At 40.3% G+C, this 14,383-nt stretch overlaps 1 protein-coding gene across 1 annotated transcript; it reads right to left on the reverse strand.

The window, feature by feature from the left end:
* Window positions 1–5,869: 5,869 nt before the first annotated feature.
* LOC131018691 (uncharacterized) lies at window positions 5,870–7,012 on the reverse strand. Its single transcript, XM_057947404.1, has one exon. The coding sequence runs from the start codon at window positions 7,010–7,012 to the stop codon at window positions 5,870–5,872; it is 1,143 nt and encodes a 380-aa protein (XP_057803387.1).
* Between the last annotated feature and the right edge of the window lie 7,371 nt (window positions 7,013–14,383).

Genomic DNA, 14,383 nt, shown 5'->3' on the forward strand with positions numbered 1-14,383 from the left:
TGGACGCTTTTGCCCTTAATGAGGCGGACTGGGTAGGATCAGACACGCGGGTCGCGTGCCGGGTCGGGTTAGGCACTTATGGCACTATTAGTGCCATAAGTGCCAAGATGGCACTTATGGCACTAATAGTGCCATAAGTGCCATAAGTGCACACTTCCCCCTAGGGTTTAGATATTCCATTTAGGGTTTAGATTATTCATTTAGGGTTTAGATGTTCCATTTAGGGTTTAGATTATCCATTTAGGGTTTAGATGTTCCATTTAGGGTTTAAATGATGTTGTTGTTTCTGTATTTGTGCTGATGACCATTTTACTTAGTTTTATTTTGAATTTCGTTGGCACTTATGGCACTAATAGTGCCATAAGTGCCAAAATGACTATTTTACTTGGTTTTATTTTGGATTTTCGATGGCACTTATGGCACTATTAGTGCCATAAGTGCCATCTTGGCACTTATGGCACTAATAGTGCCATAAGTGCCTAACCCGACCCGGCACGCGACCCGCGTGTCTGACCCTACCCAGTCCGCCCAATTAAGGGCAAAAGCGTCCCAAAGCTATAAAAATGGCCAAAATTTGTGTTTTTTCAATGTGTGGCCATAAATTGTGTTTTATGCTTCATTTTGGCTACTTCAAAAGATATAAAAAATATTAAATTTTTAAAAGTAATTCACCAATATTTGTTCAATACCATAAATAATTAAATCAAAGTATATTTGCGTGAAAAATTACATAAAAAATAAAGAACAATTACGATTTTTTATTGGTGTCTACAGTCTTGTTTTTTAATATCATAATCACCAACTTCTTGAATATGAATTCTACGAAAAATAATTTTATTATAATTAAACTGCGATTTTATTAAAAAAAAATCTAAAAAAAAAACCCTTGAAAGCACAAGAAAAGCAGACTAAGGGCCGAGCCTCATTAAAACCTTTTTACGGAAAACCCAAAGGGAAAAACCGTAAAAAGGAAAAAGATACTCGTCTACAAGACGAAAAGCAAGAAGGAAAGAGCGGAAGAGAAAGTTTCCGGAACTCCGGCCTAACACCATCGTCCCCAAACAATCTCGGCTCTAACCCAACGAAAACCAAAACCCAAAAAGCTCGGAAGGCAGAGAGGCCGGTGAGACGTCGACGCCAAAAAACTGCCAACCTCAAACGAGCCCAGACCAAAAGAAGGGAAGCTACACGGCCGGTTATACGCCGTCGCCGTAAGCCCCCCACAACCCACAACCCAACTGACCCCATGAAGAAAGCAGAAATGGTAGCTACCCGGCCGGCTATACGCCGTTGCCGTAAGCACCCTACTGCCGAGAACACCCCGAAGGAAAAAACCAGAGGCAAAAAGTTTCGGCCGGTGAGACGCCGTCGCCAGAAACTAACTATCCTCAAATTCGCAAACCGAAGAGAAAAAAGCCACAGGTAAGTAGCAAGGGTAGTTAAACGGTCGGTAATATGTCGTCGCTGCAAACACCCCCCCTGCCTCGCCGGGGCAGAGCAGCGCTGAGCAGTGCTCCGGGGTCTATTCTAGTAACTGAGCTGCTCTGGTCAGGTAACAACTCTGATTTCATAGTTGTGCACTGGTAACAGGTCTGCTCTGGGAACAACTTTGCGCTGGTAACAGCTCTGCTCTGGTCGCTGCTTGTGGTCTGCTCTGGTCTGGTCTCCAGTGCACAGACCTGCTCTGCTCTGGTAAAAGCTCTGCTCTGGTCTATCCGTGTGGGCAATTCTGATGCTCAGATAACAGGTCTGCTCTGGAAACAGCTCTGCTCTGGAATCAGCGCTGCTCTGGTCGCTGCTTGTGGACTGCTCTGTTCTCTCCAGAGCACGAACCTGCTCTGCTCTGGTCTATGCATGTGGACTGTTCTGATCTGGGCGTCAGAGCACATACCTACTCTGCTCTGGTCTCTGCCCAGCTTTGAAATGGTCTTCAGAGCCGTAATGCTAAGGAATCTGCTCTGACAACTACAAAGATCCGCGCCGAGCTCTGCCCAGACCTTTGAAAAGCTCTACTCTGGTCTCATAACTTAACACGAACGATGCTATGTGTTGCCATATCAAGAGACACCGCAAGTTTAATCTCATCCAGAGCATAAGGCCACCAACCTTCGCTTCGATCCAAGTTGGCCATCAGATCCGCCGGCTTATTGCCTTCCCGATAAATATGTGAGACTTGAATTGGAAGTCATCAAGTAGCCTTAAAGAGATTTTCCAAGCTGCCAGAAAGCGCCAAGGCACTTGAACCGACCGAGTCTGAAGAAGACGAACAATATAAGTCGAATCAGCTTCGAGCCAGAGTTGCCGCCAGCCACGATGATGAGCTATGTCAATAGCATGAATAACAACAAGGAGTTCAGCCTCAAAAGCAAAACCCTTGCCCCCTTTAAAGTGGAAACAACCTCGAACCCAGCCCCAATTATCTCTAAACACCCCGCCCGCAGCGATAATGCTCGGGGCACCCATCGCCGAGCCATCCGTGTTTACTTTAATCCAGCTGCCCACCGGTGGCCACCAATGAACTTCAATCATCATCGGGGGTGGCCGAGCCCGAGTCGCCACACCAATGCGACGAAGAATAAGGTAGTCATTCCTAGAGTTATTGGAATAACCAAGTTTAGAGAACTGAGCATCCATCTCTTTGAAGGTAACTTTAAGGAAACTCAAAAGCATCTTCGGATGAAACTCCTTCTCATCGAAGGTGGCTTGATTGCGGCAGTCCCAAAGTTTCCAAACTATATTAATAACCGTCGCTTTCCAGAAAGCTGACACCAAGGGACTACACTCCACATTCCACGAGGAAACTAAGAAGGAATGAATATCTGAACTCCTCTCAAGGTCTTGTTTATCAAACCAAGTCAGACTTTCCATCCAAGAAGGACGAATACCAGAGCACTCCCGAAAAAGGTGCGTCAAATTCTCCTCAGCCTTACCGCATAAAATACAACAATTAGGACCTTGAATCCCTCTTCTGCCACGGCTATCCAACGTTGGCATTTTGGAGTGGATTATTCTCCAACATATCATAGATCTGCGATCCGGAATGAATCGCTCCCAGAGCCATGACCCCCAACGGACTTTGGGAAAAGACGGACTGATCTCAGCGTAAGCTAAAGCCGAGGTGACCTTGCCCGTAGCAGAAGGCTTCCAATAACGCGCATCTTCCTCTTCACCAATCGGGAGGAGAAGCATATCCACCACCACATCCGAAAACCAAACCACAAAATCTTCCGTGAAATGCCATGTTCCATCAAAGTAGTAATCATCAACCGCCTGGTTCAAGTACATGTGCATATAATCAGGAATACCAAGTTTATCCACCAACTTATATCCCAGCCAATCATCACGCCAGAACAAAGTACTAGCACCAGTACTAATGAAAGAAAAAGAACTCTCCACCATATTATCAACCAAATCACGAATGCTCGTCCAAAAATGAGAAGACGCCAAGGCCCATTTAGCATGACTGAAATTATCCAAATACCTAGTACGGAGAACAGCAAAAGCAAAGTCCTTTCCATCAATAAGGCGCCAAGCAGTTTTCATCAGAAAACTTCGATTCATGCTGGAAAACGATCTAACTCCCAAACCTCCTTCCACCTGCGGGGCGCAAACCCTTGACCATTTAACCAGACAGAACAGTTTTTGATCAACGTTTCCCGTCCAGATGAAGTTACGACAATGAAGATCCAAAGCATAGATCAACGACTTTGGCCATTTATACACCATCATAGAATGAGTGACAGAGCTCTGTATGACAGAACGTACCAGACAAATTCTTTCCGCCATAGATAAATGCAAGCCTTTCCATCTAGAGAACTTCTGAATAATTTTATCATAGATAGCGCGCAAATAAGAAGCCTTCATACGGCCAGAAAAAAGTGGAACACCCAAGTAGTTAACAGGAAGCCTGCTAACTCTAAAGTCAAGCTCACTAACAATACCCCGCTGCATAGCCTGAGACACTCATTTAAAAAAAAAACACATTCGACTTTTGAGAACTACAAATTTGGCCAGACAGACCGCCATAGAAATCCAAAATCTCTTTAATCTTGCGTGCGTTCCTGAGAGAAGCCTTGCAAAAAATAAGAATATCATCAGCATAAAACAGATGGGTTGGAAAGTAAGAAACCCGACTGAAGTCCATGGGGATTAAGTGACAAGATCGGACACAATTAAGCAGGATATGACTTAACACTATCCTCCGCAATGCCAAACAGAATAGGCGAGAGCGGGTCACCCTATCGAACACCACGCGAGCAAGGGAAATAACCACTGAGTTGTCCATTGTACAAAATGGAGATACGAGCAGAGCAAAAGATGATGGAAATCCAGCGCATAAACTTTTCGTGAAACCCATTGACACCGAGGACTTTCATAATGAAATCCCAACTCATAGTGTCAAAAGCCTTGCAAATATCGATCTTGCAAGCCATGTTCGACTTACGACCAGTACGATTCATACAACTAAAGCCTTCTGAACCCAAAATAATGCAATCATGAATAGATCTACCCCCAATGAAACCAAATTGATTTGGAGATACATGTTCCGCTGCAACTTTGTTGAGCCGCGTGGCCAAGGACTTCGAGATAATTTTGAAGAAGAAGTTGGACAGAATAATAGGACGAAGGTCCGCCACGGTGTCCACGGTCTCTTTCTTCGAGATGAGTATCAAAGTGTTAGCATTACAGCTAGCAGGCAAGTAGGAATTGATGAAAAACCCCTTCACCGCCGTGATCACATCTCCCTTAATCGTGCCCCAACAATTCTGAAAGAAAGCTCCAGAAAACCCATCCGAACCAGGGGAACTGTTCGCGTCCATACCGAACACAGCAACATGAATCTCCTCGTCATTCGGAATCCTGATGAGAGTCGCATTATGATCATTCGTGACATAATTATCATTATTAGCCTCAAGCAACGTCACGTCCACCTGATTTTGAATGTCATCCTTGAAAAGATTGGAAAAGAAATCCACAATATGTTGCTGGATAACATTCTGATCATACGAAACTGTGTTACCGATTCTCAAATGCTCCAGGCGAAGATTATTCTTACGAAATCTGAGAAGACGATGAAAGAACTCAGTTTTCCTGTCACCATCAGTCAACCAATGTGCCCTACATTTTTGTTGGAGCAGACTGTGTTTCCTAGCCAAAACAGAATTCAGCGCAGCTTGAGCTCCCACCTCTTCATCAAATAACTCATCCGAGTAGCCCATGACCGATATATTGTTTTGAACCATCGGAAGGTGCCTCTGATGATCCGAAATTTGAATATCCACATGACCAAAGACATCTTTATTCCACGTTCTTAGCTCTCCACGCAACCTCCTAAGCTTAGACATGACACGATAAATTGGGCATCTCGTCTCCATATCAATACTCTAGGAATTAGAAACCATCTCATGGAACCCATGATGCAACAACCACATCTTGAGAAATTTAAAAAAACGTCGTCCCGGAGGGATGTCCAAGCGGCATTGAAAAATCAGCGGGGAGTGATCCGAAGTTACCTGAGGAAGTGCATGTGTGTTAAAGTCCGTCCAGCTGGTAGCAAAATTCGTTGAAAATAAAACTCTGTCCAGATGCGACTCAACATGCCTCGGAAGAAGTATATGCCCGGACCAAGTCATACAAACTCTCGTGGAGAGGGACTCAACAAACTCCGTCTCATCAATAAAGCTACAGAATTCATGGCAAGAACTCCTATCTGGCGCAACAGCGTTGATCCTCTCATGCGCACCCCTTGCCGCATTGAAGTCCCCAATAAAGACCGTTTTCCCGTTACTGCATGAACTCCACAGACTCAGCTCTGGTCTCTGCATGAACTCCACAGACTCGTTACTGCTCTGGGACTCAACAAACTCCGTTACTGCTCTGGTCCAGAACTGCTCAGCTCTGGTCTCTGCATGAACTCCACAGACTCGTTACTAGCATCGACCCTTAGCGCAGCAGCCACGCCCTCCTGCTCAACAGAGCACCCCTTATGTTTGATAGAAATCACATGGGTTTTTTGAGATTGTTCAGTAATGTTGCCCACCAACTGTTCGACAACATTTTCCAAGACTATCCCATCATCGTGAACAGCTTTCGCCAACACCTCTCCTTCCTCCAAAATCTTAAAACGATTAGCGTTAGGAGATTTAACAGTGGAGCTGATAAAGGCTTCCAGAAGATCCAGTCCGGACAACTCCTTATCGATACCCTCCTCGCCAAAGTGCCTAGAAGAATCCTCCTCCGCAATCGAGACCACTCCTTCCATGGCGTTGAGACGCTTGTCATGTTGCTCCTTTGACTTAGTGACTTCTTGCCAGTGTGGTCCCTTCTGTTTCACAGCCTCCACAAGTTCCTTACTGCTTTTCTTCCCCCGACGGCATTTGTCCACCGCATGACCCGTCATCCGATATTTAGTGCAAAAAGGAGGAAGATATTCATAGTTGAATTCAATATGGAACTTATAATCACCACCATAAATGGTCATATATTCTGGCAGGATCTGAGCAAGGTCAATTTCCACCAACAACCTTGCAAAGTGGGCAGCCTCATCATCAATTGAGTTACCATCGATTTTTAAGGGTTGCCCTAACCAACGTCCTATGCTAGACAAAACTTCCGGATGCCATAATTCCACAGGTAAATAGTAAATACGTACCCAAACTTTAGCCAAAGATGAAGATTCCTTATAAGGATTAAAGTATCTTACCCAATCACGAAGACGCAAGGACCCAGAAGAGAGCTCCCAAACGATATGGGATTTTGCAGTCGCTTTATCCTCTTTGTTGTAAAACTTCAACGTAAAGTAACCTTTTCCCATTGGCATTAAATGCCAAGGTGATGTCAAAGACCAAATCGATTGCAGCTCCGTTTTCAACTCACGTGTGGTCTTAGGTTTTGCCCCCTTGTTCATCATGAATCGGCCAATCAAAGCGAATTGGAACTTGGACGTTTGAGCAAGTTGAAGATCCTTAGGAACTTTAAGAATACCAATAGTATCACAGCTGCAAGGTCGCATCGCTTTAAAATTGTGCGCCAGTAGATCCGGCTTTTTGACACGCTGCGGCACGGTGATCCTAGCGTAAGAAGTAGCCGGAGCAGTTACCGTTTTGATTGTGGGGACGCTGGGCTGCACAGGCCCTTCCGCGCGGCATTAGAATGAGGCGCCAGCGAAGGAAAACTAGGGTTAGGATTTCCCACACCCGCAGTAAAGGTACGAGAAAAATTATTCGACACTAGTGGCAGATTAAGGCCGCTCTTGTCCCGCAAGAGCGGCGGCTGGTCGCTGGTAGACATCAAAGAACGGGAAGATCAACAACGACAAAGGGCTAGGGTTAGGGTTCGGTTGAGAGAGACCGTCATGCTTTTCCAAAATCTTAACCCTTTAAATGTAGGTTGTCACACGAAAAATAATTTTATAATAATAGTTTCAAATGAAATAATGAAATAATGAAAATTATTTTAAATACTTATTTCAATCTTTCAGAAATAGGTTAAGTTCATAAATCAAATGGTTAAAGTCGATTTTTTTTATTTGTGTAGTTGGTTAGTTTTATAATAGAAACAACATACTCATATGACCATTTTGAAGAAGCAAACACAATATTTGACCACTAATTGAAAAAACACAAAATCTGACCAGTTTTTACGTTTTAGGACTATTTTGCCCCTAATTAGAGCGGACTAGATTCGGGTCGAATTCGGGTTTGCGCGCAGGTTAGGCACACATGGCACTATTAGTGCCATCAGTGTCATATACTCAGTGTTGTACGAATGGTACTTATGGTCATATTAGTGCCATTAGTGCCATATACATGTGTGCTGATATTATTTAGATGGGTACAGTTATATATGACCATTTTGAACACTTCCCCGTAGGGTTTAGATTATCCATTTAGGGTTTAGATTCTCCATTTAGTGTGCTGCACGAACGGTACTTATGACCATATTAGTGTCATTAGTGTGATATACTCTCTTATGTAATGTTGCACGAATGGTACTTATGGCCATATCAGTGCCATATACTTAGATTTTTTTTTTCGGTTGGCACATATGGCACTAATAGTGCCATATGTGCCTAACCCGCGCCCAAACCCGAATTCGACCTGAATCCGGTCTGCCCTAATGAAAGGCAAAATAGTCTTTACACGTAAAAAATGGTTAGATTTTATATTTTTTCAATTAGTGGCCAAATATTATGTTTCCTTATTCAAAATGGCTATTTCAAAAGCACTCTCTTTATAATATCTCATATTAATTAATTCGGTCTTTTATGCTGTATTTTCTCTTTCATTTGGCGTGCTCTTGGCATGGGGGAGATCGGTTGTCCCCTACTTGTGGCATCGGTTTTATGGCGGTTTCGAGAGCAGGGGTATGAGGTGTTGAGTGTCTTCGAGATTTTAGCTGAGTTCATTGTTTGTTTTTGGCCGCGAGAGATCGCAGTTGCTTGGAGGCAATGGTTAGGTCGGCATTTCCGAAGTAGCCCTTCCCGATCTCCGGCCTTTTTGTTTTTCTTTTTGGATTTTATCCAGACGAGCACTCTTTTCCTCGTTAAGGGTTTTCCCATCGGATTTACCTTAACAGGGTTTTAATAAGGCTCAACCCTTAATCTGCTATTTTGTGCTTTCAAGAGTCTTTAGGTTTTTCTTTTCTTTTTATATATCAATCTCAATTTCATCATAATATCTCATATTAATATTGATATCATGTTTGATATAATACATTAAAATATTTGGAAAATATAATATGTTATTAGGTATGATAAATTAAAATTATATAAAGTTAATCACGGTTGTAATTATAATTTGTATTACGTATACCACTTTCCTTTTTATAGTATATATAATCAATCAAATTTGTATAATGTATTTGGGTTTGATTTATAAAGGACCGTATATTTTGTATGAAACAAGATATTAGAATGTCATAAGTATATTACATATTTTAATACCCATACAAAACAAGCTTTCGGATGTTTTGGGTTTGAATCTGGTAATGTTATTTTGTTCAAATACTCCCTCCGTCCCTAAAAATTGTGGACCAAGAAAGATGACATGAGTTTTAAGAAAAAGTGTGGTAGCTATATTTAAGTGGAGATTGAGTCCCACACATTTTTGTAAATAGTAAGAGGAAAAGTTTGTGAGGTCATTTATAAATAAGAAAATACCACAATTTCCAGGGATGTTCCAATATAATAATAGAGCCATAATTTTTAGGGACGAAGGGAGTATTATTTAGAGTAGACTTTAAAGGGTTTCTTGATTTTTCTTTTATTTTTTTCCTCGTAAAATGGCAATTAATAATTTAAAGTGGAGTTTAAAACTATTCAAATTGAAATAGCAATAATATTAATAAAAACTATTCACTAAGATTTAAAAAAAAAAAAAAGTTAATCACAATTACCAGTTTACACTTTTGATAAATTTTTAAAATTATCCACTAATTTTTTAATTGTGAATTTGAGTTTTTGAGCTCAAAATAACTAATACTATTTCTAATTGTGATTTCTAGCTTTAAAACTCGAATTTATAACCAATACTATACCTAGTTGTGAATTCTTGCTTTAAAATTCAAATTTGCAACAAGGATTATTTCTAGTTGTGAATTCTAGTTTTAAAATTCGAATTAACAACGAATATATATTGGAGATGTAAATTCTAACTTATAAAATTGAATTCGCATCCAAGTTTTTCATAGTTGTGAATTTTAACAACGAACATATATTCTTGTTTTGGCCCATTCTCCCTCGTTACAAGTCGGATTTTGGATCCGTTTTCGCCTATGGACTCGTATCAAGACGAACTACAATTCTTCTCAAGACCAATCACCCAAATTTGAACTCCATATTTGTCCACCAATTAATCAATTAGAGCATATAAGCTCAACACAATCAACTATTGAGTGAACGAGACCAAAATATAAACCTTTAGCACAATGAAAACACCCATAAAATCATCATAAAAAAGGATAAGCAGTTATCTATCAGCATTTTTTATTTATTTTTTATTTTTTTAAACTAAAATATGGTAGTATCTATTAAACCTAACGTGTGTATTTAAAAAAAATGACTTTTAACAAAGAACCCTAGGTAATTATTGCTCCTCCCCTTATGCTCCCATCCGCCGTTGCAACCTGCCACCCCCGACTGTTGCCAGCTACCGATAGGGATGGCAACGGGCCGGATCTGGAACAGATCTCATAAATACTAGATCCAGATCCATGTTTATCTATCATATCCATATCCAGATCCAGATCCACGGATCTGAAAATTTTGGATCCATATCAAGATCCGTCAGATCCGCGGGTCCACGGGTCCAGATCCACGGATCCATGGCTGAATTTATCTAACAATTCGAACACATCTGCCAATTCAACAAATCTAACAATAAGTTTCAAATATAGTCACAAATCTAACAATTTATCTAACAAAATAGGTGAATTTCGAACACATCAATGCCTCAATCTAACAAAATAGACATAGACAAATTTCTGACCTTAGATTCTGAGCATCTTGTGGTGGACATCGACATCCAGTCGATGGCGAACGAAAGATGAATCTCTGCCAGCGGTGCAGTGTTCTGGCAGCGAACGGTGTGTCGAGAGGTGGCTGTTATGGCGGCGGCGAATGGTGTGGCGCAGCGGCAAGATGGAGAAGCTAACGTAGTCGGGACTCGGCGAGTTGCGCAGAGAGTGTAAAAGAGAGAGCGTGAAGAGAGCGGCGACTTGTAGGCTGTAACTTCACCTTCACCGGCGAATTGGATTGAGAGGGAGGCCGGCACTGGCAGGGTGAGGCCAACGATTTGGAGGGAGGTTAGGAGGGAGATGGGCAAGCTAAGGGAGGGCAGGGACCTGTAACTATGCCTTCACCGACGAACTGGATTGAGAGGGAGGCCGGCACTGGCAGGGTGAGCCGGTGAGGCTGACGGCGACGACTTGGAGGGAGGCTGGGAGGGAGATGCCGAGATGGGCAGGGTGAGGGAGGCAGCTGGAGATGGAGGTTGGAGAGAAAATAGAAAGTAGGGTTTGTAATTCTAATTTATGTATTATTATTAATTTTTAATATACTTAATATTATTACTAAATTAAATATAAAAAATAAATAATACATATTAAAATAAACGGGTCCACGGGTCGGATCTGGGTTGGATCCGGATCTAAAATTTTAAGATCCAGATCCGGTTCAGATCTGTCGGGTCCAAAAAAATAAGATCCAGATTCATAAAAATGGATCTGGACCGGGTCTAGGATCCATTGCCATCCCTAGCTACCGACGTTGACATCGCCTCCTACACTAGCTCGGCTCCTCCACGATTCATCTTCTCTTTCCTTCGGCGAACGGCTGCTCGACGAGTGCTCACCTCAAACAGCCGTACCCGCACAATTACACAGCAGACAGCGCGTCTCCATCGTCGCTCGCCAGGTCGTCGTCCACCACCATCGCTGTCAGCATCAGCAGCAAGCGTTATCGCCACCTCCGTCGCCTTCATCCAATGGAGACGACAAACCTTCTCAGCCACCGGCTCCTCAGCTAGAGTTTAGTTATTTGCCTCAAATTAGGGCTCGAATAGCTAATTTCTTTTGTTTTTGTACAATTGTGGTTGTGTAGATGTTATAAAATTTAAATTAGGGCTATGAAATTCGAATTCCTTTTGTTTTATGTAATTGTGGTTGTGTGGATGCTGTAAAATTCAAATTAGGCTTTCAAATTTTGAATTTCTTTTGTTTTGTTTACTTATGGCTGTGTGGATGCTGTAAAAATCTCATGCGCAGTCATTAATTTACTGTTCAATTTATATTAAGACAATCTTATTGTATACAAATCTTTGAATCTCTGGCTGTTATTATGGTTGGGGCTCATCCAGAAGTTGAACTTGATGATTGAAAACAAAGAATAGAAGATGCAAAAAAATGCCACATTTGTGGCCATGGCTGAAGGAGTGGTGCTTGGTGGCGGAGCCACCTACTTAATTCTCTCAAAGCAGATACCTGTTATCAAGGAGGCCTTTGAAGACCCTGATGAGCAGATTGGTGCAAACACTGTTGGAAAGGTTTTGTACCCTGATTCCCCTTGTTTGTAATTATATAATGCAAGCTCTTTGCACATGTTGCAAGTAACTTCAATTCAAGATAAGAATCATTTCAATTCCACTTGTTCCTCAGATTCCTGGCATATCCCCTTGAAGCTAAAGGTTATAAGAAATTGGTAAGGTACACGAGAAAATTGAAGAGCAGCAGAACTGATATGATTATTCGTCATTCTTTGAGACACATGCCATTTAGATTTTATTTGCCTATTTTAGCTTGATATTGTGATTTATTAGAAGTATTTCTTTCCTCCAGAGGTGTGATGATGTTAGGCAATTCATGAAATTCCTACACCCTGATCATTCACTCCACCATTTTGGTAAGTTGCTTTTTCTTTTGATTCTTAGTGCTTTATCTTTGTCAAATTTTGCACAGCTTCTGTCAGGAAGGAGATTGCTGATGAAACTGATAGAGAAAGACTGGACTTCTAAGCAAATTTCCACTGTCCCAATATATCTAAGTATTTATTCACCAAATGAATAGTTGAATCTCGATTATTTGTCATTTGGTTAGTTGTTTTACATGAGTTTCATAAATAGCAAAGTTACCAAAATGTGATATGATTTCTTATTCTAATTTGGTGTTCAAAGAGCAAGTTTCCCAAAATTTTTGATTGCAGTTAACAAATAAATCTTTTAAGTTTAAAGAAGTGCTTTAGTTGGAAGAGCTGCTACATATGTATGATTATGCTCCCTCCTTTTCTTTTTGATTTTGTAAGTCCATATTTGTGAGTGTCTCTATCTTTCAACTGTTAGCTATTTTAAGTTAGTTTGTTAAATGTTCAGTGATGAGTTATGACAAACTCTATCATTTTGCTTGATCATTAACAAATTGGAGAATACATGCTACTATAACTAATTAGAGAATACATGCACCAAAACTTCTTTATCTCCGTTGGCATACTTCTATTGCTTGTTTCTGATTTGGAATTATATATGACTAAGATCCATGGATTACAAAGGCCATGGATCACAAGTTATTGTTGGTTTAAATTATGGGCTATTCTGAACCTTTTATCTGATTATCTTCTAACAATTTGACTGCATTTATTTTTAGGGTACAAGAGTTGCGTTTATGGACAAATCGAAGCTGCTTCGAATGCCTTTTTTGTTAAAGATTGTAAATGTCTACTCTAGCTACTTGGATATGGTTGGTTGAGCAATTTCGATATACTCTTGTCATTTTGATTGTGAATGTTTAAGTTATTTGGATGATACAATGATTGGATGATTAAGTATATGTTTTGGATTAGTATTTGAGGATAGTGTATATTGTATAATTTGTATTCAGGAAATTATAAAAATTAGCCAAAAAAAACCAAAAATATGTTTGAATTCTATATCCGAGAATACATAACAGTTCTCAGTACCGGTCTTCAAATACACAAACACTGTTATCTATATGCTAATTATACAACAAATAATTGTTATATAAAATTAAAAAAGCGTTATGTATAATGACAACATAGTACGTAAGAAAATATTTTATAACGAAAAAAATAAGTTTCTTAACGGTATAAAATGTTATGTTTTCTATCATAAGATAACAGTAATGATCGTTATGTAAAATATGAAAATCCATTATGTATAGCCACAATAAACTACGTAAAAAACATATTTCATAACAAATATTTACCGTTACGTATTATATTCATACAAAACGGTGATCAATGTGTTATGTATACCTCATTTACCGTTACGTATACGTAGTATATAGGTAACGATATATTACCGTTATGTATGAGCGCTCTCATACATAACACCACTATATAGGACACTTTTTTTGATACATCGATAACGAAATTTACCGTTATGTGTGAACGTTTTCTTTAGTAGTGAATAAGTTCTCATGTTTATAATAATGTTATCAGAAATAAGGTTTATCAAAGTATTCCAGTGGAAATGTAATAGTTACATGTATGAAGACATATAACCTAGAGTTAAATTCTGTCTATCATAACAAAGTCACATCAACACCCTTCCATTTCCATCACAATTAAACCTACACATGTACAAATATATGGAGGGCTGAATACAAGGTATTCAGCGAACACATGCCAAAATAATATTTGAAAGCTTGCTCTTAGAGCTATAAGTTGAACTTGCCACTTCTTAGACAATATACATGGATTTTCATAAAATAACATGTGCATGTAAAACTATAAATCATTTCATCATAATAAGTGATTGCACAATCAAATTACGTTTCATGTATGTACCACATCTATTAATTATCATCAAAGGTACTGAGAAGTAGGTCTCATTCTCAAGAACCGTGACCGATCGATATGCTCAACGATTCACTG

This window comes from Salvia miltiorrhiza, chromosome 3 (assembly GCF_028751815.1).
Source record: "Salvia miltiorrhiza cultivar Shanhuang (shh) chromosome 3, IMPLAD_Smil_shh, whole genome shotgun sequence".
Classification (NCBI taxonomy): domain Eukaryota; kingdom Viridiplantae; phylum Streptophyta; class Magnoliopsida; order Lamiales; family Lamiaceae; genus Salvia; species Salvia miltiorrhiza.

What these genes read in the sequence shown, in the direction of transcription:
- LOC131018691 (XM_057947404.1), bottom strand. Translation starts at nt 7,012, where the DNA reads ATGCGACCTTGCAGCTGTGATACTATTGGTATTCTTAAAGTTCCTAAG.